Source organism: Scyliorhinus torazame, chromosome 22 (genome assembly GCF_047496885.1).
Source record: "Scyliorhinus torazame isolate Kashiwa2021f chromosome 22, sScyTor2.1, whole genome shotgun sequence".
Classification (NCBI taxonomy): domain Eukaryota; kingdom Metazoa; phylum Chordata; class Chondrichthyes; order Carcharhiniformes; family Scyliorhinidae; genus Scyliorhinus; species Scyliorhinus torazame.
In genome coordinates, this window is record NC_092728.1 from 80,133,247 (window position 1) to 80,158,868 (window position 25,622).

General features: G+C 47.4%; 1 protein-coding gene across 1 annotated transcript in view; it reads left to right on the forward strand.

Moving 5' to 3' along the window:
- Positions 1-25,288, forward strand: part of LOC140399158 (serine/threonine-protein kinase Nek6) — a 167,684-nt gene extending 142,396 nt beyond the window's left edge. The window contains exon 7 of the mRNA XM_072488429.1: positions 22,027-25,288. Within this exon, the coding sequence (XP_072344530.1) occupies positions 22,027-22,137 (111 nt within the window). The 3' untranslated portion in view covers positions 22,138-25,288. The remainder of the gene's footprint in view (positions 1-22,026) is intronic.
- The last annotated feature ends 334 nt before the right edge of the window (positions 25,289-25,622 follow it).

Sequence of the window (25,622 nt, forward strand, 5' to 3'; positions counted from 1 at the left end):
GTAGGCCAGACCAGGTAAGGATGGCAGATTTCCTTCCCTAAAGGAGATTAGTGAGAGATGATGGGTTCTTACAACATGGTCATCATTAGACATTTAATTCCAGGGGCGGGATTCTCCGGTCGCCGACCGCAGAAATCGCGTTCAACGATTGACCGGAGAATCCCCGTCCACGACCGAACTGGGGGCGGCGCCGCTTTCGCGATGCTCCATAGGACCATAAGCCGTAGGAGCAGAATTATGCCACTCGGCCCATCGAGTCTGCTCCGCCATTGAATCATGGCTGGTATTTTCTCATCCCCATTCTCCTGCCCCTACAAAGCGGCATGCTCGGAGAGTACCCCAAGTGCCGTATCGATGGCCTCAGGACATTGCCTGAGGCCCACCCCCCGATGCTCTGCCCCCGACCGGTCGAGTTCCCGACGGCGTCGGTCGTGTGTGGCCTCATCCGTCGGGAACTCGGCGTGACGGCTGTGGACTCAGTCCAGCGCTGCCACAGTCGGGGAAGGGCCGATCCCCGCGGGCATTGGGGGCTTTGCCAGGGGCTGGGGGCACTGTTGGGGGGTGGTCCAGGACAGGCGAGCCGGCCAAAGAGGGGAGCACTATTTCGCAGACTGGGTCCGCGAGCGGCCGGTGCCATGTGTGTCCACGGACCCAGCAATTCTCCGGGCCATATCGGCAGCTAGAGCCGGGTGCTCTACGCTGCCTTGATGCTAGCCCCCAGCCAAATGGAGGCTTGATGGCCGTTTTACGCCATTGTTTCTGTTGTAAAACGCCACAGTTCCCACGCTGGCGTGGGGACACAGCCTCAAAATCAGAGAATCCAGCCCCAGGTTTTTATTGAATACAAATTTCACCATCTGCTGTGGTGAATTTGAACCCGCATCCCACAGGTCCCCAGGTTTATTTGAAATTACGGTTCATCATTCTGGAAACAAGGAAAGAACAATCACTATGGTTGTGCATTGTGTTTGTGATTGCCCTTTCTCCCCTTCTTAAAGTGGAACTCCTGAGTCCTTGCCTCCTTCCATTCTTTGCCCTGACTCTGAATTCTTGCTTTTCCTTTCATCTGGGCCGAATTGAAGCCTGCAGTATGGTGCAGACCAAATCCGTCCACGTGCGACAGGAATGGCTCGACAGGTGTGTTAAACTAAGCACTGATGTTTCTCCAAGTTGCAGCAATATTGTCTGGGCACCCAACACACAGACAGCATTGAGTGGGGGTGACAGGCACGTGAGCAACTCTTCCTCCCTGAGTTGAAGTGAAGGCTAATCGTGCCGTCTCCTACTCTACGTCGCTCCGACCTACAACTTCAGAACTGTGCAGAATTTTACTTCCCTCCGTGTTTCTTTCCCTTTCACAATCTTCAGGCTTTCAAAATTAAACCATCAGCGTCAACTAATCACTAATTTCTGATTTAATTCTTTAATGAAACCACTCCACATCGCTTCCTTTCTTTCCTCTGACGCTCCCTAAAACCTACCTCTTTGACAAGCATTTGGGGCTGGATTCTCCCAAATTGGGACTATGTCCCCACGCTGGCGTAAAAACGCTGGAGTTTTACTCCGGAGATTCCTGCAAAAAAGATGAGCTGCTTCAATGACCTTCGGGGACAAGCAGGGACCCAGAGTAATTCACACAGCTTTAGCTGCGGATACGGGCCCCGCACTTGCCGCACGGTTTTGAGTCCGCGCATGCGCACACCGGCAGCCTCCAGCGGCCGCGCCGATTGCCATGGCGGACTCGGACCGCGGAGCCACACATAAAAACTAGACCCCCACGATCGGCCGCGCACCCGAGCATCTGACCGCGCGGATCTGTCCCCCGGCTGCCTAGAAGGCCCCACTCCCCTCCCTCGGTGTCCGATCCCCCCCCCCCCCCCCACTAGGGCGGCCGCGGACTGAGTCCGCAGCCGCCACGCGAGCATCCCGACCGGCAATAGCAGGGTAGTTCCACGCCGTCAGGAACTCGGCCGGTTGGGATCGGAGGATCGCTGGGCGACCTCTGTCCAATGGGCCCCCAGCCGCGAGGAGTACTCTGTGATTATGCCGATTCTCGGGTCCCGGAGAATTGTCGGACCGGCGTCGGGCCTGACTTCTGCATGAAATTGGCTTCTCCGCCCCCGCGCCAAACCCGATTTTGCCACGGGTCTGCAGAAAATCCAGCCTCCGGTCTTTTGCTCTAATACCTCCATATGGAACTTGGTGCGAAATTTTGTTTGATAACACTCCTGTGAAGCGCATTGTAGTTCTTCACTGTGTTAAAGGCGCTGTACAATTGCAAGTTGTTGTTGCCTCAAGTCTTTTACTCTTTTCAGTTTTGATGTTGACCTGTACCATGGGCCATGACAGTCAACTTAATTTCTTAAATAAAGAAATAAAGCCTTTTTTCTAAAAAAGATAGGAACTGGGGCTAGCTGACCAGAGGACCTTCTTAGCCTATTTCCCTCAACCTGTTGTGACCCTGTTTACTAATTCCCGAGTTACCCACCAGCCCTGGTCTAACCATACTTGCTTGTCGGCAGGATGTCAAATCCATGGCACAGATGAAAGGTGGCTACAGCGGGCTGCTCCTGAACCGGTATCTTTGGGGAAGATGTGCAAGATGGGGAGAGCACTGAAGACCTTACGTACATGAACTTTCATCTACACTTTAACAATGAACCACTCAGGCTATTCAAGTATCTTAATTCTGAGAACCAAAAATAAACTATAAGACAAGACAAAGAAAGAAAGAAAGAAAATATGACAGATGGAGTACTAAATGTGAAATGGTGCACCTTGGTGAAAAAGAGCAATTACTCTTTGGCTGGGAGGGTGTTGGGTGATATGAAAGGGCCAGGGAGGTTTTTTTGGTCGGTGAGTGCGAAGTCACATAGAAATATAGAAATTAATCTTCAGGTAAGATAGGCTACGAGGTAAAAGAGAAAGGGGCATTGCAATTGTGACAGGAAGTTAATTACAGCAGTAAGAAGGGACAACAGCTTAGAAATGTCTTCAACTGAATTCACATGGGTAGAACGTAAAAACCAAAAAAGAGCAATCACATTGCTGGGAGTGTGAACGCTACACTCCGAGCAAACAGTCTAAGAGAAGTACAAGAGTAGATATGTAGTGATGCACGATCAATAACTATTAAAACGGGTTTGTAGCATAACTGAAGGCTTTAGTAGACTAGAACTGTTCCCCAGCAGCTTAGGTACAGAATGAGGGCTGCTGGGACGTCTCCGCTTCTTATACCCTGCCTATCAGGGTGGAGTAAACCCCTAGGTTTAACCAATGGAACTTCAGACTCTCGGGTACTGCAATACCTGATAATACCACATTCACCCCCTGTTAAAAAAGAGTCCGGCAGGGGTGGTGGCCAGCAGCTAAACTATATTCAACATGGTATGATCAGCTATGGAGGTACCGTGATACCTCCTTACAGTGTTTAGAGGATATTTACAGTCAGTGTTTATTATTTACTGTTACAGATCGGTTAAACTGAAGCAATCAGTTGGTCGGGTGCCCTGGTCGTCCTCCTGGATCGTCTGAGCCTCGGTGGTGATTCCGGTGGGGGTCCAGGTGTCTGCGACTCCGGGAGCGTGGCTTCGGCCTCCATGGCAGCTTCGTCACCCCTAGACGGCGCTGGTGGGGCAAACGGTTGACCTGGGAAGGGGGCGCCTGTAGGGGGCGTCGGTGGGTGGGAGGGCCTAGGCAGGGGCGGCGGGAGGACTGACCCTCCTGTGAGGTGCGTGGAGGGGGGGTGGGGGAGGGGGGTGGCTCGGGTGCGCGTGGGGTTCCGGCGGGTGCCAGGTCCCGTAGGTAGACCGTATCATGTCGGCCATCAGGGAACGCCACGTAGGCGTACTGGGGGTTAGCGTGCAGCAGATGGACACTCTCGACCAACGGGTCCGACTTGTGCGCCCGCACGTGTTTTCGGAGCAGGATGGGTCCGGGTGTTGCTAGCCAAGTCGGGAGCGAGGTCCCGGAGGAGGACCTCCGGGGGAAAATGAGACGTTCGGGAGGTGTCTTATTGGTGGTCGTACAGAGCAGTTACCTGATGGCGTGGAGGCCTCCGGGAGCACTTCTTGCCAGCGGGAGACTGGGCAGTTCCTGGACCCTAGGGCCAGTAGGACGTCTTCCAGACCGTTCCGTTCTCCCTCTCTATCTGCCCATTTCCCCGGGGGTTGTAACTGGTCGTCCTGCTTGAGGCAATGCCCTTGCTGAGCAGGAATTGATGACGGTGGTTGCGGTCATGTCCGGGCAGGGGATGGCGAATGGGAACCGGGAGTACTCGTCAATCACGTTCAGGAAATACGTGTTGCGGTCGGTGGAGGGGAGGGGGCCTTTGAAGTCCATGCTGAGGTGTTCAAAGGGACGGGAAGCCTTTATCAGGTGCGCCCTCTCTGGCCGGTAGAAGTGCGGTTTGCACTCCGCGCAGATTTGACAGACCCTGGTGGCTGTCCTGACCTCCTCGATGGTGTAGGACAGGTTGCGGGTCTTAACAAAGTGGAAAAAGCGAGTGACCCCCGGGGTGGCAGAGGTCCTCGTGGAGGGCTCGGAGGCGGTCCACTTGTGTGGTGGCACATGTGGCGCGGGACAGGGCGTCAGGAGGCTCGTTTAGCTTCCCGGGACAATACAAGATCTCGTAGTTGTAGGTGGAGAGTTCTATCCTCCACCGCAAGATCTTGTCATTTTTTTATCTTGCCCCGCTGTGCATTATCGAACATGAAAGCAACTGACCGTTGGTCAGTGAGGAGAGTGAATCTCCTGCCAGCCAGGTGATGCCTCCAATGTCGCACAGCTTCTACTATGGCTTGGGCCTCCTTTTTGACTGAGGAGTGGCAGATTTCGGAAGCATGGAGGGTACGGGAGAAGAAGGCCACAGGTCTCCCCGCTTGGTTGAGGGTGGCGGCCAGAGCTACGTCGGACGCATTGCCCTCAACCTGGAAGGGGAGAGACTCATCGATGGCGCGCATCGTGGCCTTTGCAATGTCTGCTTTGATGCGGCTGAAGGCCTTGCGGGCCTCCATTGACAGGGGGAAGGTTGTGGACTGGATCAGGGGACGGGCTTTGTCTGCGTAGTTAGGGACCCACTGGGCGTAGTAACTAAAAAACCTGAGGCAGCGCTTCAGGGCCTTGGGGCACTGAGGGAGGGGGAACTCCATGAGGGGGCGCATGCATTCAGGGTCGGCGCCTATAACTCCATTTCGCACTACGTAGCCGAGAATGGCTAGACGGTCGGTGCTAAATACGCATTTATCCTTATTGTATGTTAAGTTAAGGATTTTAGCGGTCTGGAGAAATTTTCGGAGGTTGGTGTCGTGGTCCTGCTGGTCATGGCCGCAGATGGTGATGTTATCTAGATATGGAAACGTTGCGCGCAAGCCGTACCGGTCAACCGTTCGGTCCATCTCGCGTTGGAAGACCGAGACCCCGTTAGTGACACCGAAGGGAACCCTTAAAAAATGATAGAGCCACCCATCTGCCTCGAAGGCAGTGTATTTGCGGTCACCAGTGTGGAGGGGTAGCTTGTGGTAGGCGGACTTGAGATCCACCGTGGAGACCTTATAATGCGCGATTCTGTTTACTAGGTCGGATATGCGAGGGAGAGGGTACGCGTCCAGCTGCGTAAACCTGTTGATGATCTGACTGTAGTCAATAACCATCCTAATTTTCTCCCCGGTCTTTACCACCACTACTTGAGCTCTCCAGGGACTGTTGCTCGCTTCAATGACCCCTTCCCTCAATAGCCTTTGGACCTCCGACCTAATGAAGGTCCGGTCCTGGGCACTGTACCGTCTGCTCCTGGTGGCGACGGGTTTGCTATCCGGGGTGAGGTTCGCAAACAGGGAAGGCGGGTCGACCTTAAGGGTCGCAAGGCCGCAGACAGTAAGGGGGGGGGTATAGGGCCGCCGAATTGGAAGGTCAGATTTTGCAAGTTACATTGGAAGTCCAACCCCAGGAGTGTAGCCGCGAGAGGTGCGGAAGGACATAAAGGCGGAAATTGTTGAATTTCCTTCCTTGGACTGTGAGGTTTGCTAGGCAGAACCCCTTTATCTCCACTGAGTGTGAACCGGAGGCCAGGGAGATTCTTTGATTTACAGGGTGGGTAAAAAGTGGACAGCGCCTTACCGTGTCGGGGTGTATAAAGCTCTCCGTGCTCCCAGAGTCGATCAGGCAGTGCGTCTCGTGGCCGTTGATGAAGACTGTCGTCGTTGCTGTTCAGAGTGTTCGAGGTCGATTTTGGTCCAGAGTCACCGAGGCCAGACGCAGGAGTTGTGAATTTTGATCGGACAGTGTGTAGTCGGCCGGGTTGGGGTCCTGGGGCCCCATCCAAGATGGCGTCTCCCATGGGTCGCACATGGTGTCGGAGATGAATAAAATGGCGGCGCCCATCCGTCCAGCGTGGTGTCCGAGGAACAAGATGGCGGCGCCCGTGGGCCGCACGTGGCCCTAGGATACGGGGGTGGCGGTGACTGCTGGCCACCTGGGGCCCAAGGTGAAGTTCATTGCGGCAGTCCGGCGTCGCTGCTGGAGACCGCGGCCACCGCTCGAGCCTGGCAGATCCGCACAAAATGGCCCTTCTTGCCGCACCCTTTGCAGGTGGATGTGCGGGCCGGGCAGCGCTGGCGGGGGTGCTTTGCCTGCCCGCAGAAGAACTAGCGGGGCCCATCGGAGTTGGCCGGACGCCTTACCGCGCAGGCCTGCGGGGACAACGGGAAGGTCTGTGGGGCTGCCGCTGTGGGATTCCCCGCTGCCCAGGGGGCCGCCGCGCGGTCGGGCATGTAGGATTCTGCGTTCCTGGAGGCAACGTCCATGGACCCTGCCAGGGCCCGTGCCTCCCTAAGTCCCAGGGTGTCTTTCTCTAAAAGACGCTGGCGGATCTCTGAGGGAGCTCATACCTGCTACGAAGGCATCCCGGACTAGGAGTTCCGTGTGCTCGCTCGCCAAAACCTGCAGGCAGCCACAGCTTCTGCCCAGCACCAGTAATGCGTGGTAGAACTCCTCCAACGGTTCCCCAGGGCTTTGCCGTCTTGTTGCAAGCAGGTGACGTGCGTAGACCTGATTTACTGGGCGGATATAATGTCCTATTAAAAGTTTGATTGCTGCATCAAAGTCTTCCGCATCCTCGATGAGGGTGTAGATCCCAGGGCTTACCCTTGAGTGCAGGAGATGCAGTTTCTGCTCCCCCGAGGGTGTGTCTCCGGCCGTCTCAAGATAGCCTTTGAAACACGCCAGCTAGTGCTTGAAAATCGCCTCTGAGTTCTCCGCGTGGGGGCTGAGTTGCAGACACTCTGGCTTGATTCGGAGATCCATCCTTTCAACTTAAGTTGTAGTCTATTAAATTGATGCACAATCAATAATTATTAAAACGAGGTTGTAGCATAACTGAAGGCTTTCATAGACTAGAACTGTTCCCCAGCAGCTTTGGTACAGAATGAGGGCTGCTGGGACGGCACTGGTTCTTATACCCCGCCTATCAGGGAAGAGCTACATGCTATACAGCCAATGATAAACCCCTAGGTTTAACCAATGGAACTTCAGCCTCTCGGGTACTGCAATACCTGATAATACCACATGTAGCCAATATGTACCCTGGCGGAAGGGGTGCATAGTGACAATGACCCAGAGGCCCAGGCTCTAGGGACATGGGTTCAAATCCTAGTGCAGCAACTGGCACAATTTAAATTCAAGTAATTAAAAAAACAAACCTGGAATTGAAAGATAGGCTCAGTAACGGCAACCATGAATGTATCGTTGTTTGTTGTAAAAGCCCACCTGGATAGCGAAGGAAACCGGCTGTCTTTAACTAGTCTCCAGACCGTCAGCCATGTGGTTGACTCTTAACTGGCCCCTGAAACCAGCCAAGGAAACCACTCAGTTTAAGGGCTATTTGGGATGGGCAACAAATGCTGGCCTTGCCCGCGATGCGTGCATCCATTGAATAAATAAAACAAAACTTGCTGTGCTTTTCAAATCTGAAAATTTGATCTCGAATCTTCAAGAAAATCGATGGAATATCTGAGAAGAAAAAGATATTCCAACAGATTATTGTAGTAATTGAGAAAACGGTTTTCGACGCCACAGTCGTGAGCTTTTCATTATTTTGTACCATATAAGGAGCTAGAATAATACATGTTTCATGTCTATTATTATTGACTTGTTCATTTACTATTCAAAAAATGTAATAAGGTCCAGTGTTACTTCTGGTGTCTTTCAAAGGCAAGAAGGAATCTTTGGAGGTACGAGGTAGAGCCAGTAGCTGAGGTAATTTAAAATTGCTCCTCTGTTATTCCCAGTGTGTTATGATATTCTTACCTTACAGAAAGGATGCACAGTGAGCTTGTACGGTTTGCCTCATTTTAATAAGAGCACGGGGAGTCCACACCGAATAATATAAGAAACAAAGTTTTATTTACACAAACGATACGTACACTACCCGGTAGATCCCTATCGGGTTCCTCAAGCTCGGTGCCTTACAGGCCGACCTTTTGTACATTGGTTAATTGAGATACCCGCCCCTGGCGGGGGGAGCTCATACTCCGCAAGGAGCACGGGGCAGACAAGCATTCCCACCCCGTAAGTTCAATGCGGGATAATACCCTCATGCCCAATGAAATTCAGAACATGTACATCTATCCTAGATTTCCATTTCTTAAACCACTTAAGAAGCACATGGGAACCATGTAAACTCACAGCTTAAGACCTTAAAACCTGAAGTGCTTTGAACCTTACGAATTATCAAGGATTATGAGGTAAATAAACAAAAGCAAAATTCAAATATTTCACAGAAAGGGTTTTGCAGTGTTAAAATGGCCTTCTTAAATAATTAAACATCATTCCTGTATTTTTAAAGCAAATTTTGCACTGATTTGGTGTCGTAACTGTTTTCTTGCTGTTTCTTATTTCCCCCTTTGTTTATGGGAAATAAATATTTACAATTTCTTATGTTCCAGAACTCTTGATCCCATTGTCTCATTAACAAATCTTTCTTGCAATCTTCCCAGGGTTTGGATTTAGAAAGCAGGTGTAATATTTGCACTGTAACTCTCACTGGGGATTACCATGAGTAATCTCGGATTCCTCTTTACTGGCTTCATTTGAAATATTCTCTCAATGGTTTTTGACAGACTTGCACTTTCCCTTTCACATTTCACTTTACTTCTATCACTTCATTTCTAGTTTATATTTTCTATTTCCTGCCAGTTATTTGAATTTTATTCACAGCTTGAAACACTTAGTTTCAATCATTTTATCACAATGTTTTGTAGGGGGAGGGGTTTTGTCACTGGACTAGTAATCCAGAGGCCAGAGGTCATGCTCTAAAGACCTGCGTTCAAATCCCACCATGGCAGACTGAGTCCGCAGCCACTACGCTGAGTTCACGACGGGTGAGACCATGAGGGACCCACGCCGTCGGGAACTTGGCCGGTCGGGGGCGGAGCATCGGGGGGTGGGCCTCAGGCCTGGATACGTGGCGCGGTGTGCTCTGCGAGGATGCTGCTTTCGAGGGGGCGGAGCATTGCAAAAGCAGCACCGCACCGGATTCTGTCGGGGATTTGGACTCTCCAGCCTGTCGCCGAACGTGATTTCGGTGTTGGCAACCGGAGAATCCAGCCCCAGGTCCCTCCCACTTATTGTCCAGATACTCATTTGGTCATTCCAAACTTTCGACCACTGCCATTTGGAAGGACAAGGGCAGCAGATGCATGCGAACAACACTAAGTTCCCCGACAAGCCACACACCATCCTGACTTGAAAATATATCATCGTTCCTTCACTGCCGCTGGGTCAAAACTCCCTCCCTAACTGGGTGTACCTACACCACATGGAGTGCAGCGGTTCAAGAAGGCAGCTCACCACTACCTTCTTAAGGGCAATTAGGGAAGGGCAATAAATGCTGCCTTAGCCAGCGACGTCCACATCCTTTGCATTCTCTAAATATTTTACTGTCACGTTTTGGGATATTTTGACAATTTCTTTTACAGAAAGGATTTGAAAATAGGAATCGCTCAACATTTGTTTTGAAGCCAAAGTGTATTCTCACAGATGATAAATGGTTCCAGTACAGTTGGTTGGGCTGGATGAAAGTTGTTCGGTGCAGAGATTAAATAATAAACCTTTGTAAAATCATCTGGGGAATTGAAAAGGCACCTCACAATCACTGTATCATAAGAGTATTTGCTTGATGTCCGTGAAGATCGAGGTAAAGAGAGGGGGAGGCGACTAATTCAGTGAAGCGCAGCAAGGTGAGAAACAGACTGCAAGGAGAAGAGTGTCTGCTTGAACTGGAAGAGTTTAAACGAGATAGGGAAGCAGAGTGTGTTCACTATTTTATAGTACAATGCAGAGACAAATTATATTGATTGAAATAAGTCAATAAAGCCTTCTGCATGTTCACCTTATAGGAAATAAAGCAGCTTCATGATTAAACCAAGTTTTTGTAATTTCACAGAAACCTATTTCTGGGATGTAGCTTTATCAACTCTCCCATTGCTGTTTAAGGGTTGGTGGGGGAGTGGAATCGACGCAGGAACAAAACATAATTGGCCAAAAACATACTACAAGTAAATAGTTTACATTTAAATGTTTAAATTGACAGTGAAGTCCAGCTGGTCTGTCAAATTTGCTGCCGAGTGTGATCGCACAGCATCCTAACCAAACGCTTCCTCCCTTACAACCTGTCTATCCTGGTGTTGCATGGTTTAAACTTACGTCTCCTGGTCCTTCCCAATCTTTTACACTGAAATAGTCTATCGATAGGCGTGATACTTGGCCCTGCAATTATTTTGTAGACCTCTATTTGGTCATGTCTAAATCTGTGCTGCTGTAAATTATAATAATATTCATAATTACTTATGACTTTATACTTTTGTTGGATACATAAGATTGTTTCTTGTGTTGGTGAGGCAACAGAGTTCGATTGCCCAGTTCTGAATCCACACACTGTCTGCCAGTAACTAGAGAGGAATTCCCAACACAGTGGACAGACGTGGCTTCACCCTCTGCTGCCTATCTCTGCTGGACTCACTCTGGCACTGCTACAAGACATAATGTGAATCTGGGGGTGAGGAAAAAAATCTGATTCCAAAACACCAGGCTTTGGCTAACTGAACCACAGATGGCAATGAAATTTAACAGCAACATGGCAGAGCTTGAAATTAGGCTGTGCACTGGAAACGTCGTCTCATTGTGCATGGGGTGACAATACAGCTCGTGATTTTCTTGCAGGCCTGCGTCTCAATAACTAAATTAATCACTTGATAAATCTGTGTTGTGAGGAGAGTTGGTCGTGCAAAATAGGAAGTATAAATGTAATTACTTCCACTTCCCTGAACCTGCTCAGTGTAAACAGCACAGTTAATAAAATGCAAAATTGTTCATAAATATATTTATAACCAGCTGCTCCATTTCACTAATCTATCATAATGCACTGGTAAAATAATTTAAATGAAACAAAATTGCTTAAAAAGTGGAATTAGATTATCATAAATCATGTATTTCCCCTGGATTCTTTAGTTGTGCAGCAACCTTTCTGTAGATTATGTCATTCTCAAGTCAACTGTGCGCCCATTACCTGCTTTGCAATGATTAATTTTGTCACCTACCTTGAAGTTCCTCTGTAAGGCCACACATGGAAGCTAACCCCTCCTCCCTTCAGTTGGTAGCTGGACCGTAGGAAAACATATTTCCAGTGCCAGCCATTCAAGAGGCTGCTGCCAGGGCCGTCACTCAGTTAAAATGCAGCTGAACCAGAGGGCCGGCAGTTCAGCAGCACCACCTATGGCAGTGCACATTGCTGAGGCCGAGGCTCCATGGGGAGGGCGCCTCAGTGGTAGGGTGTGCGTGAAGACAAGCGAATGGAGTTGGGGACACCAGGGCACGGCAGCCAGGGCCTGCTGATCGGGAGACTGGTTGAGCACTGGTGGCCCCATTGTCCTCTCTCTGGGCCATGGGAATGTCCAGAAATGTGGCCTTCCCTTGATCACACTGGGAGACTGTCATTTTACACAATGGTCTCCCCATATGGCAGCAGACCTCCCAATGTGGGCGAAATGCCACCGGCTTCCCACCACTGGATCGTGGCATGGCAGCGAGAATTTGTCAGACTTTCCTCCCTCTCTGCCATTTTGCCAGCCCTCCCAATTCCCAGCCCATCATCAATGGGCCAGGAAAATTCAGCTCATGCTTTGAAATGGAGTCTATGGACAATCCAGTGACATTTATATTTCCAAGTCAATAGAAGTTCAAAGTTTTAACTCGGAAGTGCAAAAGAGAAGATACCTATTTTGCAACTGGAACAACCTTCAGGATTTCAGTATAAGAGGCTGAGTAGAGTAACTATTGACAATATGACCTGGGCACGTAGCATCACTTGGGCAGAATATAGAAGAAACTCCAGCAGTGGAAATCATTGCTGATACCAGAATCCGATAGAATTTCCTCCCATTGGGCAGCACGGTGGTGCAGTGGTTAGCACTGCTGCCTCACAACATCGAGGACCTGGGTTCGATCCCGGCCCCGGGTCACTGTCCGTGTAGAGCTTGCACATTCTCCACATGTCTGCGTGGGTTTCATCCCCACAACCCAAAAAGATGTGCAGGGTAGGTGGATTGACCAAGCTAAATTGTCCCTTAATTGGAAAAAACGAATTGGGTACTCCAAATTTTTTTTTTAATCCTCCCATTGGCGGCACAATGGTTAGCACTGCTGCCTCACACTAAAGACCTGGGTTCCATTCTGGCCTTGGGTGACTCTCTGGAGTTTGTACGTTTTTGTTGTGTCTGCGTAGGTTTCTTCCGGATGCTCCGGATTTCTCCCACAGTCCAAAGATGTGCAGGTTAGGCGGACTGGCCACGATAAATTGCCCCTTAATTTCCAGGGACATGCTGATTAGATTATGGGGTTACGGGGATAGGCGAACAAAACAAAAATAATTTCCTCCCATTGAAATGGAGAATAAAAATCCACAGATTCTGAATCATAGAAACCCTACAGTGAAGAAGACCATTCCGCCCATCGAGTCTGCAACGACCCTCTGAAAGAGCACCCTACCTAGGCCCAAACCCCAAGTTATCCCCATAACCCCACCCAAGGCCAATTTAGCCTGGCCAATCCACCTACCGCACATCTTCGGACTGTGGGAGGAAACCGGTGCACCCAGAGGAAACCCACGCAGACACGGATAGAAAGTGCAAACACCGACTTCCGGCTGCGGCGATGACCAGCTGAGTCGCACGTTTCGGCAGCTCCCTGTGAAACGGACTTTTGGGCTCTTGATAGGAGCCCCAACGGCAATTTTGACGGCTAAAAACACTGTGCGGTAAACCAGAAGGGAATCCCCCCTGGATACGGATGGAAAAAGGAGGAGAAAGTGGCCAGATTGCAGTGGATCCTTTAGAACAGCGGCAAGGAAGGCAAGCAAAAACCAAGATGGCGTCGGAAGGTGGCAGTTTAACATGGGGCCCTGAACAACAAGAGTTCTTGAAATGCTGTGTGGAAGAGATCAAAAAGGAAATGAAGAAAGAGCTGTTGGCCCCGATACTACAGGCGATCGAAGGGCTAAAGGAGGAACAAAAGACCCAGGAGCGGGAGCTTCGGGTCGTGAAGGCAAAGGCAGCCGAGAATGAGGACGACATACAGGGCCTGGTGGTGAAGACGGAGACGCAGGAGGCACATCAGAAACAATGTGTGGAAAGGTTGGAGGCACTGGAAAACAACGCAAGGAGGAACAACCTGAGGATTCTTGGTCTTCCTGAAGGTGTGGAGGGAGCGGACGTCGGGGCATATGTGAGCACGATGCTGCACTCGTTAATGGGAGCGGAGGCCCCGGCGGGTCCGTTGGAGGTGGAGGGAGCATACCGAGTGATGGCGCGAGGACCGAGAGCAGGAGAAATTCCCAGAGCCATAGTGGTGAGATTCCTCCGTTTTAAGGATAGAGAAATGGTCCTTAGATGGGCGAAGAAAACTCTGAGCAGTAAATGGGAGAACGCGGTGATCCGCGTTTATCAAGACTGGAGTGCGGAGGTGGCGAGAAGGAGGGCGAGCTTTAATCGGGCCAAGGCGGTGCTTCATAAAAAGAAGATAAAATTTGGAATGCTGCAACCGGCAAGACTGTGGGTCACATATCGAGGGAGGCACCACTACTTTGAGACGGCGGATGAAGCGTGGACTTTTATTGTGGAAGAAAAACTGGAATGAGCGGGTTATTAAAAAGAACGTTCAAACAAAGTGGTGGGGCGAATGTGGGGGGCAAAGAGGGGTTTTATGTACTAATCCTGCGATGTGGTAACTTTTCTCTCTCCCACAGGTGGTGATGGGGGGAGGAGGGGAGGTGGAGGAGATGGGGCGTTGGCCATTGGGGGCGGGGCCAAGGGAGAAGCGCGGGCTTGGTTCCCGCGCTATGATAATCATGGCGGGAATAGAGAAGCAGGAAGGAGGGGGCGTCGCACGGTGCGAGCTGAGGTCACGGGGGGAAGCCGAGGTCAGCCAGAGTTTGCTGACTTCTGGGAGCAACATGGGGGGAGTAATTACGCTAGCGGGGGATCTAGCGGGGGGGTGGGAGGGGGGAATTACTGGGTTGCTGCTGCTGGGGAGAGGAGGGAGCTGGTATGGGAGAGGATGGGCGGGGGGGCACCGCCTGGGGGAGATACAGCTGCGTGGGAGCCGGGTGAGGAGCTGGATAAAGGTGATGGCTAATCGACAAGGGGGGGGGGGTTAGGAAGCCCCCCAACTCGGCTGATCACGTGGAACGTGAGAGGGCTGAACGGGCCGATAAAGAGGGCACGGGTACTCGCACACCTTAAGAAACTTAAGGCAAATGTGGTTATGTTACAGGAAACGCACCTGAAACTGATAGACCAGGTTAGGCTACGCAAAGGATGGGTGGGGCAGGTGTTCCATTCGGGGCTAGATGCGAAAAACAGGGGGGTGGCTATATTAGTGGGGAAGCGGGTAATGTTCGAGGCAAAGACTATAGTGGCGGATAACGGGGGCAGATATGTGATGGTGAGTGGCAAACTACAGGGGGAGACGGTGGTTTTGGTAAACGTATATGCCCCGAACTGGGATGATGCCAATTTTATGAGGCGGATGCTAGGACGCATTCCGGACCTAGAGATGGGAAAGCTGATAATGGGGGGAGATTTTAATACGGTGTTGGAACCAGGGCTGGATAGGTCGAAGTCCAGGACTGGAAGGAGGCCGGCAGCAGCCAAGGTACTTAAAGATTTTATGGAGCAGATGGGAGGTGTAGACCCGTGGAGATTTAGCAGACCTAGGAGTAAGGAGTTCTCGTTTTTCTCCTATGTCCATAAAGTCTACTCGCGAATAGACTTTTTTGTGCTGGGTCGGGCATTGATTCCGAAGGTGAGGGGAACGGAGTATACGGCTTTAGCCATTTCGGATCACGCTCCACACTGGGTGGACTTGGAGATAGGGGAGGAAACAGGAGGGCGCCCACCCTGGAGAATGGACATGGGACTAATGGCAGATGAGGGGGTGTGTCTAAGGGTGAGGGGGTGCATTGAAAAGTACTTGGAACTCAATGATAATGGGGAGGTCCAGGTGGGAGTGGTCTGGGAGGCGTTGAAGGCGGTGGTTAGAGGGGAGCTGATATCAATAAGGGCACATAAAGGGAAGCAGGAGAGTAAGGAACGGGAGCGGTTGCTGCAAGAACCTTTGAGGGTGGACAGACAATATGCGGAAGCACCGGAGGAGGGACTGTACAGGGAAAGGCAAAGGCTACATGTAGAATTTGACTTGCTGACTACAGGCACTGCAGAGGCACAATGGAGGAAGGCACAGGGTGTACAGTACGAATATGGGGAGAAGGCGAGCAGGTTGCTGGCACACCAATTGAGGAAAAGGGGAGCAGTGAGGGAAATAGGGGGAGTGAGGGATGAGGAAGGAGAGATGGAGCGGGGAGCGGAGAGAGTGAATGGAGTGTTCAAGACATTTTATAAAAAATTATATGAAGCTCAACCCCCGGATGGGAGGGAGAGAATGATGGGCTTCTTGGATCGGCTGGAATTTCCCAAGGTGGAAGAGCAGGAAAGGGTGGGACTGGGAGCACAGATCGAGGTAGAAGAAGTGGTGAAAGGAATTAGGAGCATGCAGGCGGGAAAGGCCCCGGGACCGGATAGATTCCCAGTCGAATTCTATAGAAAATATGTGGACTTGCTCGCCCCGGTACTGACGAGGACCTTTAATGAGGCAAAGGAAAGGGGACGACTGCCCCCGACTATGTCTGAAGCAACGATATCGCTTCTCTTAAAGAAGGAAAAGGACCCGCTACAATGCGGGTCCTATAGACCTATTTCCCTCCTAAATGTAGATGCCAAGGTCCTGGCCAAGGTAATGGCAATGAGAATAGAGGAATGTGTCCCGGGGGTGGTCCACGAGGACCAAACTGGGTTTGTGAAGGGAGACAGCTGAACACGAATATACGGAGGTTGTTAGGGGTAATGATGATGGCCCCACCAGAGGGAGAAACGGAGATAGTAGTGGCGATGGATGCCGAGAAAGCATTTGATAGAGTGGAGTGGGATTATTTGTGGGAATTGTTGAGGAGATTTGGTTTTGGAGAGGGGTATGTTAGATGGGTGCAGCTGTTGTATAGGGCCCCAGTGGCGAGCGTGGTCACGAATGGATGGGGATCTGCATATTTTCGGCTCCATAGAGGGACAAGGCAGGGATGCCCTCTGTCCCCATTATTGTTTGCACTGGCGATTGAGCCCCTGGCGATAGCGTTGAGGGGTTCCAAGAAGTGGAGGGGAGTACTTAGGGGAGGAGAAGAACACCGGGTATCTTTGTATGCGGACGATTTGCTACTATACGTGGCGGACCCGGCGGAGGCGATGCCAGAAATAATGCAGATACTTGGGGAGTTTGGGGATTTTTCAGGGTATAAATTGAACATGGGGAAAAGTGAGTTGTTTGTGGTGCATCCAGGGGAGCAGAGTAGAGAAATAGAGGACCTACCGTTGAGGAAGGTAACAAGGGACTTTCGTTACCTGGGGATCCAGATAGCTAAGAATTGGGGCACATTGCATAGGTTAAATTTAACGCGGTTGGTGGAACAGATGGAGGAGGATTTCAAGAGATGGGATATGGTATCCCTGTCACTGGCAGGGAGGGTGCAGGCGGTTAAGATGGTGGTCCTCCCGAGATTCCTCTTTGTGTTTCAGTACCTCCCGGTGGTGATCACGAAGGCCTTTTTTAAAAGGATTGAAAAGAGCATCATGGGTTTTGTGTGGGCCGGGAAGACCCCGAGAGTGAGGAAGGGATTCTTACAGCGTAGCAGGGATGGGGGGGTGCTGGCACTACCGAGCCTAAGTGAGTATTATTGGGCCGCTAATATTTCAATGGTGAGTAAGTGGATGGGAGAGGAGGAGGGAGCGGCATGGAAGAGATTAGAGAGGGCGTCCTGTAGGGGGACTAGCCTACAGGCTATGGTGACAGCCCCATTGCCGTTCTCACCGAGGAACTACACCACAAGCCCGGTGGTGGTGGCTACACTGAAGATTTGGGGACAGTGGAGACGGCATAGGGGAAAGACTGCAGCCACAGGGCACATATGACTGGAGCACGGCTCAGTAAATTTTTTGGGGTGGAGGATAGGTGTGCGAGGTGCTCGAGAAGCCCAGCGAATCATACCCATATGTTTTGGTCATGCCCGGCACTACAGGGGTTTTGGATGGGGGTGACAAAGGTGCTTTCAAAAGTAGTAGGAGTCCGGGTCGAACCAAGCTGGGGGTTGGCTATATTTGGGGTTGCACAAGAGCCGGGAGTGCAGGAGGCGAGAGAGGCCGATGTTTTGGCCTTTGCGTCCCTAGTAGCCCGGCGCAGGATATTGCTAATGTGGAAAGAAGCCAAGCCCCCGGGGGTGGAGACCTGGATAAATGACATGGCGGGGTTTATAAAGCTAGAGCGGATTAAGTTCGTCCTAAGGGGGTCGGCTCAAGGGTTCACCAGGCGGTGGCAACCGTTCGTCGAATACCTCGCAGAAAGATAGACGGAATGGGAAAAAGAAGGCAGCAGCAGCAGCCCAGGATCGGGGGGGGGGGGGGGGGGGGGGGGTAGGAGGAACCAGAAGGACTCTCAGGGTTGTTAATATATACGGTATAATATGTATAGGTCGTTGCTACAGATAATTATATATTGGACTGTTAAATTATATTTTTGGAGAGTGTTACTTGTGATAAGGCAGTTGCCAATTAGGGTTAGTTTTCATTTTTATTATTTATTACTTATTCATTTTCTGTTTATAAAATAGGTCATTGTTATTTGTGTTGTTATAATATTGTGTAAAGGATGCACAATGGACTGTGTTGGTTGACCAAAAATTTTCAATAAAATATTTAATTAAAAAAAAAGAAAGTGCAAACACCACACAGTCACCTGAGGTCGGAATCAAACCTGGGTCCCTGGCGCTGTGAGGCAGAGTTCTCACCACTGTACCACCGTGCCACCCCCATGTACAGCTCGTTCCACAAAGCGTTCCTTCCTACACTCCACCTAGGTGATACTAACACTCAGGCAGTGGAGATGAAAATCTACCCCAATCGATGTATTCAAGGAAAAAAAAAGCCATTTTAAAACATCTCCACTTCCTGTTTTATCTGCTAGATATTTAAACTACACAGCAAGAAAAAAAATAGATAATTAAATTCATTTTACTGGTCAGTGTGATGAAGTGGAAAGGATTGTGAGGCTTCACATTGGATTGTGGAGTGTAGCTACAGCCATGAGATATTTGTGTCACGGAAAGCTGATTCAAGAACAAACTCAACTTGTCATTGCCCCTTTGCTCGTCTGTTATCAATTTTGTAACAAAGAATAAATACAAAACTATTTTTGGTAAATGTAATTTTTATGATTGTTGCTCAGCTAGCAAAGGTAAAACTGAATAGCATGGATTCGTAAAGAGGAGCCTTTGGTTCATGGAATGCACAGACTGAGCTTGCTTTAGATTTAACAACAGACCTAGCAGACACAGTTTCTTTCATAAGGAAATGGATAATGGAATTGTATTCAAGGCCTCAATCTTCAATCACTTGTACTCCTTTTACCAATTATTTTGAATCTGGGTTCTCTTGAGTGGGAACAATTTCTCACGATTTACCCAGTCCATACTTTCAGGATCTTGAATACCTCCATCAAGTCTCCTCACAGCCTTCTTATCTCCAAGGAAACTAGTCCCACCCTTTCCTTCTACAGTTCTTTATCTCTGGAATTATTATTCTTGTAAATCTCCTCTCCATTGCCTTCACACTCTTCCTCAAGATGCCCAGAACTGGAAGCAGTACTCCAGATGAGGCCTAACTAGTGTTTTATACAGGTTTAACATGACCTCCTTACTCTTGTACTCAACTCCCCTATTAATAAAGCTTAAGATACAATGTGCTTTATTAATATGGGAGCAAATGAATGGACATCATGTCGTCGTTTGGTAGTACGAAACTAGAGTAGTGCTGAAAAAAGGCATTGGGTGGGTTTTTCCGACCCACCGCACAGATTTCTGGTGTGGCAGCCCCCGGGATTCTCCGTCTCGCCAACTGACCAATGGGGTTTCCCATTGTGGGCAGCCCCACGCCACCAGGAAATCCCCGGGTTGCCGGCGCAACGGAGAATCCCGACAGTAGAGAATCCAGCCCATATTTTGTTGAAACAATTTGACTCGCAATCATCAGAACAATTCCAAGAATACAAATCCAAGGGCAGCCACACATTTATCCTGGGAGAAGAGAGTGCTGACTGGTTGGCAAGTGGACTCACATGTTAACTGTCAGTCAACATCAAATAGGGCATTCTCCATGGCAACAGCTCTACCAATTAGAGTCCATTTGTCAACCAATCAGCAGTCTCGTATACATTATAAATCTGTTGCTTTCCTTGGACCTGTATTCTTGCGAAATGTCTTGATGAGTGCATGATGAAAAGCTTTGACAAACAGTGCGCTTTTTTCAGAAATACATTTTCTGAATAATTGCTTTAGTGCCAACATTGGATACTATTGAGGCAATAGTTCTGGTTTTAAGGTGTAATTCAGGCATGCATGTGAACTGATGAAAGAACTGTATGATTTTCTGAGATTGCCGGAACCTTTACCGATGTGCTGTTGGAACATCTGCATTTCAGAGCCCTTGTTGACACCTCCTCCTGTGGACTCCAACAGTATTCCTGTAGGGATGGTGACATCACAGGGACCCCCTTCCTATAACAGCTGTTCCCGACTGGATCAAGATAGAAACAGACCTCATAATACCTGGGACAGTGAAAAACAACTGTAACATGTGCATGTTTGTACTCACACTTTCAAGTTACAATGACTTTGTTTCAAATCAGTGGGAAACCTCACTGACAGGTCATGCAGCTGGGCAGGGCCATCGGGCTTACTAACACTCAGGTCGTCAGTTTGGCTACCTGTTACTTTAGCAGCAATTTTGTATTACCATTGGGGTGCAGCAGTGTCATTAGCTACAGTAAAAAGCATCACTTAGAATAGATTTCAAAGCTTAAGGAGGCAGCATGTCACCGCATTTCCTGCACGTCAGCATTTCCTGCAAAGCTGGGCTGCCGCTGATATTAAGTGGGCGATTTGCTATATCTCTTAAAGATACAGCAAATATATATCTTTGGGTTAAAGATCAATCGAAACACGTTACGAAACGGAATTGGCCTGTACAGGATAATTGAGTCAAGCAGATTTTTAGATAAATAGTGTTTCAACAAATTGAAATACCCCCAGTAACGGATCATTTCACAGCAGTGTTAAAGATATAGACAAGTGCAGATATGATTCCAGTCATCTTCTATGTCCTTGTTCAGCAATAATGAGAGCATAGTGCTACAGGTTGTGTGTTACTCTAGAATAAAACACACAATTATCACAGAGAATTATGACACTAGAACACCCCCTGATAAATAACCTTAAAAACGTTTCCCTTCACTGGGCTACTGTTTTTCACACCGGGGCTACTGATTTGAACTGAGGGTTTGTGTGAGGATGAAGAATTTCACTTCCTTCACAAAGAGTTCCTGTCCAGGTGCCAATTAGTCAGGTTAAAAATGGAAAGTTTTCCCCATTGTTAATTCAAAAGTAAAATAATCAATCACCAGCCAAAATGCAATTTTAAGCACTTTTCTTGATTTAACGTTAATTACAAAGTGCTGACAAAAAAAAACGTTTTTGTAAGGGACTCACAAAACAATACTGATAATCACGGGTTTAAATCAAGATAATGTAATTTGGAATCACAGCCAAAGAATTTGTAGGGTTTTTTTTGCAGGTCTAAATTTTGGGGCATCTTTTACAAATTGCCATTTGTATCATTATGTTTCACCTTGCAAGCTTTAAACTGGATAGGGAAGTCAGCACTTTGTGTATCTAATGATCCTTCAAATAGTAGTTTTTCACCGTGACTTAATTTAAAAAAAAAAAAAATTTAGAGTACCCAATTTTTTTTCCAATTAAGGAGCAATTTTAGCGTAGCCAATCCACCTAACCTGCACATCTTTGGGTTGTGGGAGTGAGACCCATGCCGACACGCGGAGAATATGCAAACTCCACACGGACAGTGACCCGGGGCCGGGATCGAACCCGGGTCCTCAGCGTCGTGAGGCAACAGTGCTAACCACTGCGCCACCTTCATTGTGACTGCATATTGGTGCCATAAGTTAACAGTTTCAAAAACTGCTTACTAGGCTATTGGTTGTCATTCTGTTTACACCTGTTCTCTTCTTGCCGGAAATAATGAGCTGGTATCCCTGTCCTTTGTCCCCAAAGGGTGGGGCATGGGTCTCTCCTGCTGCAATGCTTACTACGGAATTCACTCAGCTCAGGACTCTATTCCCAATAAAACTATGGTCCTAAGGAGCTCATATTGTTCGCAATACTTAGTTAATACTAAGCTGCACTCCCACTAGTAGACGATGGAGACGAATGTTCCCACCTCTTTGATGAAAAATGGAATGTGACAGAATAACTTATATTAGGTTTGTCTAATAAACTGCATTTTTAAACTTTTTTTGTTTTAGTTACGAGAGTTGGTGATCATGTGCATCAACCCTGAGCCAGATCTTCGGCCTGATGTTAGTTATATGCATCAAATAGCAAAGCAGATGCATGGATGGACGCAAAGCACCTGAACACATTAAACTGTATGGAGATTTACAAAAGAACAATGATGTCGCACTCCTGCTTGAATATTGTTTAAAAAGCAAAAGAAGCAGAACAGTGAAGATCTCAAGAAAGCAGCATCATTAATGGAATATGGTTGAGCCATTTGGAACTAAACAGCACTGTAAGAACTGATACTATTAGAGTAGATTTTAGCAACTGCAGAATGGTTAAACGCCGTCATTTGGTCAAGTGAAGAAGGAATGATATAGTCTCCATGGTTCTGTGTTACTTAAAAAATATATTTATATATGTACTTTCTAATTTCATACACTTACTTCTGTCTATAAATTAAGATAGAGTAAAGAAGGCAAGACACACAAGAGTGACTGCGTAGACTAAACAAAAAACAGTACACACACTACAGTTTTGGATGTTTTGCTGTCAGGGAATGGCATAATAAAAAAATACAGATATAATTTGCTTAAATGGGCAGAAATGGGAAGACAATCTTAGTATTTTAGAAAATTAAGTGATCGATTAAAAAAAAACTACATAAAAGCTGATAGTTGTATTACCATGGTAACTTAGAAAGAAACAAACAGACTTCTTTTCACATTTATTTAGCATTCTTCAATCGCGCCTACCCATTAGATATGCCATCTTTGTAGACAAGAACTCAAGTAATAATATTGTAATGGAAACCTGACTCATATCTTGTCTTGTTGGGATTTGACACTATTTACCCAGACTTTACCCAAACTAGTGACAAATAATATTTTAGCAGTGAACAACATGATAAAGTTCTTAAAGGTCAGCATTCAACTCTTTAGTTGGAGACCCGAAAAATTTCTACCCAGTAAGATAAATCAGTATTTAGGTGTTGAAAAGGATTAGAAACTTGTGTGCTTCATCGGGAAAACATGCTGTGGTAAGCCGAACATATTTTTTTATTAATCCACTGAGCTGTAACTAGATTTTTTTTTTAAATCGTCGCCTGTTAACCACCTTTTCAGTTAAGATTACAGGACAATTGCAGCTTAAGTTTTGTGGAAAAAAAACTAGAACTTTTTTCCTCATTGATGTACCATAATAATGATGTTTCTTTCTCCAAGTATGTCTGTTGGAACCCAGATTTGTCAATCAGGCTTCTCTGCTTTTCAGGCTTAGAAAAGTACCCATTCATTTTTCTCATGTCTGTTCACTCTGTCACTAGCTGTTGTAGACTACCCTGCAATCAGTTTTGTAATATTTTTACATGCAATTAATTTTTTTAAAACCATCATTTTTTAAAAGGCAGCCTTTGGATGGTCAATCCTGAGTGAAGAAATGGTGCAGAACCATTTCTTGGGCATAGTTCAAAGGATAAAATAACATTCACATTGTGCCCAGAGGCCCAGAGAAAGCTGTATCGGACTGGTCAGAACACAAGTATAAAAGACACAATGGCCTGGATTTTGCAGTTGTAATGACAGCGAAATTGTCAGCATTCGCTTGCTGTTACAGCTGTGAAACTGACAGCAACTTCTGGCATCTACCCATGTCCAGGGGGTGCTGTCAATGATTCCATGCTCCTCCACAGGGTGAGCTGTTGAAGACCCCACAGACAGCAATCTTTAGAAATCACTGAACTGATGAAAAGTTCCTCTTTTAGATTGTAATATTACTGTTGATTTACTAAATATTTCCAGCATCTCCTGGTCCGCCTGGTTTTGATCTGATCTTTTATTCTTCCTTTCCTCTGTCTCTGTTTTTTTGCTGGAGGAGGTGGTGGAAGCAGGGATGATAGTGACGTTTAAGGGGCACCTTGACAAATACATGAATAGGATGGGAATAGAGGGCTATGGACCCCAAAAGTGTAGAAGATTTCGTTTAGACGGACAGCATGGTCGACGCAGGCTTGGAGGGCCGAAGGGCCTGTTCCTGTGCTGTACTTTTCTTTGTTTGTTCTTTGTTAAAAGCTCCTGAAAAAGTTATGCCATGTTAATAAGGTATTACTTTGTCTTTTAATGGTGTGCTAAGGTATAGCTACTGAAGAACATTTCTGACCCTGGAAAATTAATGTTATATTTGTGTCATGTCATTTTTTCCCATTATGATAAAAGTTCGACATTTTTAGTACTTTTTAAATGAATTGTTTTTATTATTTCAGCTTCTGATGTTAGGTCTTGATCTTTATTTTGCTCTCTGCTAAATTCACATGAAGTGTTGGTTAATCAGTCCATTGTACTTCGGTTTGCTGTCTATGAGAATTCTTTACTATAATTGTCTGCTTACCCTGCTTGATGACATTTCTATGGTCGAGATCCTGGAGATACCCTTGACTTGGTGCCAGATTCAAATTCAAATTAGCAAAGGTGAAATCCATGCCAGAGATCGCTAGAAAGTGGGCAGCATTCATTGAGGTCAGTGACAGGCACTGGCATTTTGCAACTGACCCCAAAATCCAGGCCAAAAACGGACGATTCAACATACCCAGTATTGGTTAGTTTGGAGCAATTGTTTGCAATAATTTGGACAGTTTACCCACTGTGAAAATCTTGTAAAATGTGAAAATTTCCTTTGTAATAAAGGTCATTTCTGAAGTTAAAATATATTTTTGAACATAACCGGTATGACTCACAGAACACGTAGTGCTCGAATGTTACAGACATTTGAATGTCTGTTCTGTCTCCCGATGCTTCATTCAGTACTTATCAGTACTAGTCCTGCAACAGCAGGGGATTGTAAACCATTGTTAATGATTAATGCTAGACAATACACAGGTAGAGCAAAAGACTTCTAGGTCAGCAATCTTGCTGTTTCAAATGAAAGTCGTATCTCCAACCTGTGTAGCCAGAATCAGCACCTTTATACGATGCCTGTGTTTAAGCAGTTCTTTATTTATGTGTGTATTGGATTAAGCTTTGGACTGAACATTGCATTAATTAAAGTTTTGCAGTCTAATATAGGAACACTGTGTACATTGTAAAGCAATACTATTAGACATGTTCAAGAACACGGATGCTTAAAGCAAGGGACAAAATGTATCTATTGATTTTATCATTGGTTCAAAACTGCATTATTTTTTTTTAAATCATGTGCTTGCAAAATTCTGTAAAATAGTTGCCAGCCATTAAATCATAATGATTTGCAGAAAACTAACAGAATAAAAATACCTTTAATAATTTAGCGGCTTAAGATTTTTCTACTGTTCTATTATTTTCATGTTGCACATTGGTTTCAACATTTTTTGTGTGATTGCCTCATTGTAGGTATTATTATGAAACAGAGCCATATGCCTCAATAAAGCTCCCAAACGTATCATTCATGTAGCAAATTATCTCAGCTCAACGGTTACCAGCAGAAAGTAACAGCAATGAGCAATCCATTTTTAGAACAAAAATAACCCAAACTCACATCAGCTTTTATGCTCTACAAGGAAGCCGAGAAAAACATTGAAAGAAGTCTGCTGGAACAGGACAGAGGCTGGGAATTCTGCAGCGAGTGACTCATCTCCGGACTTCTTAAAGCC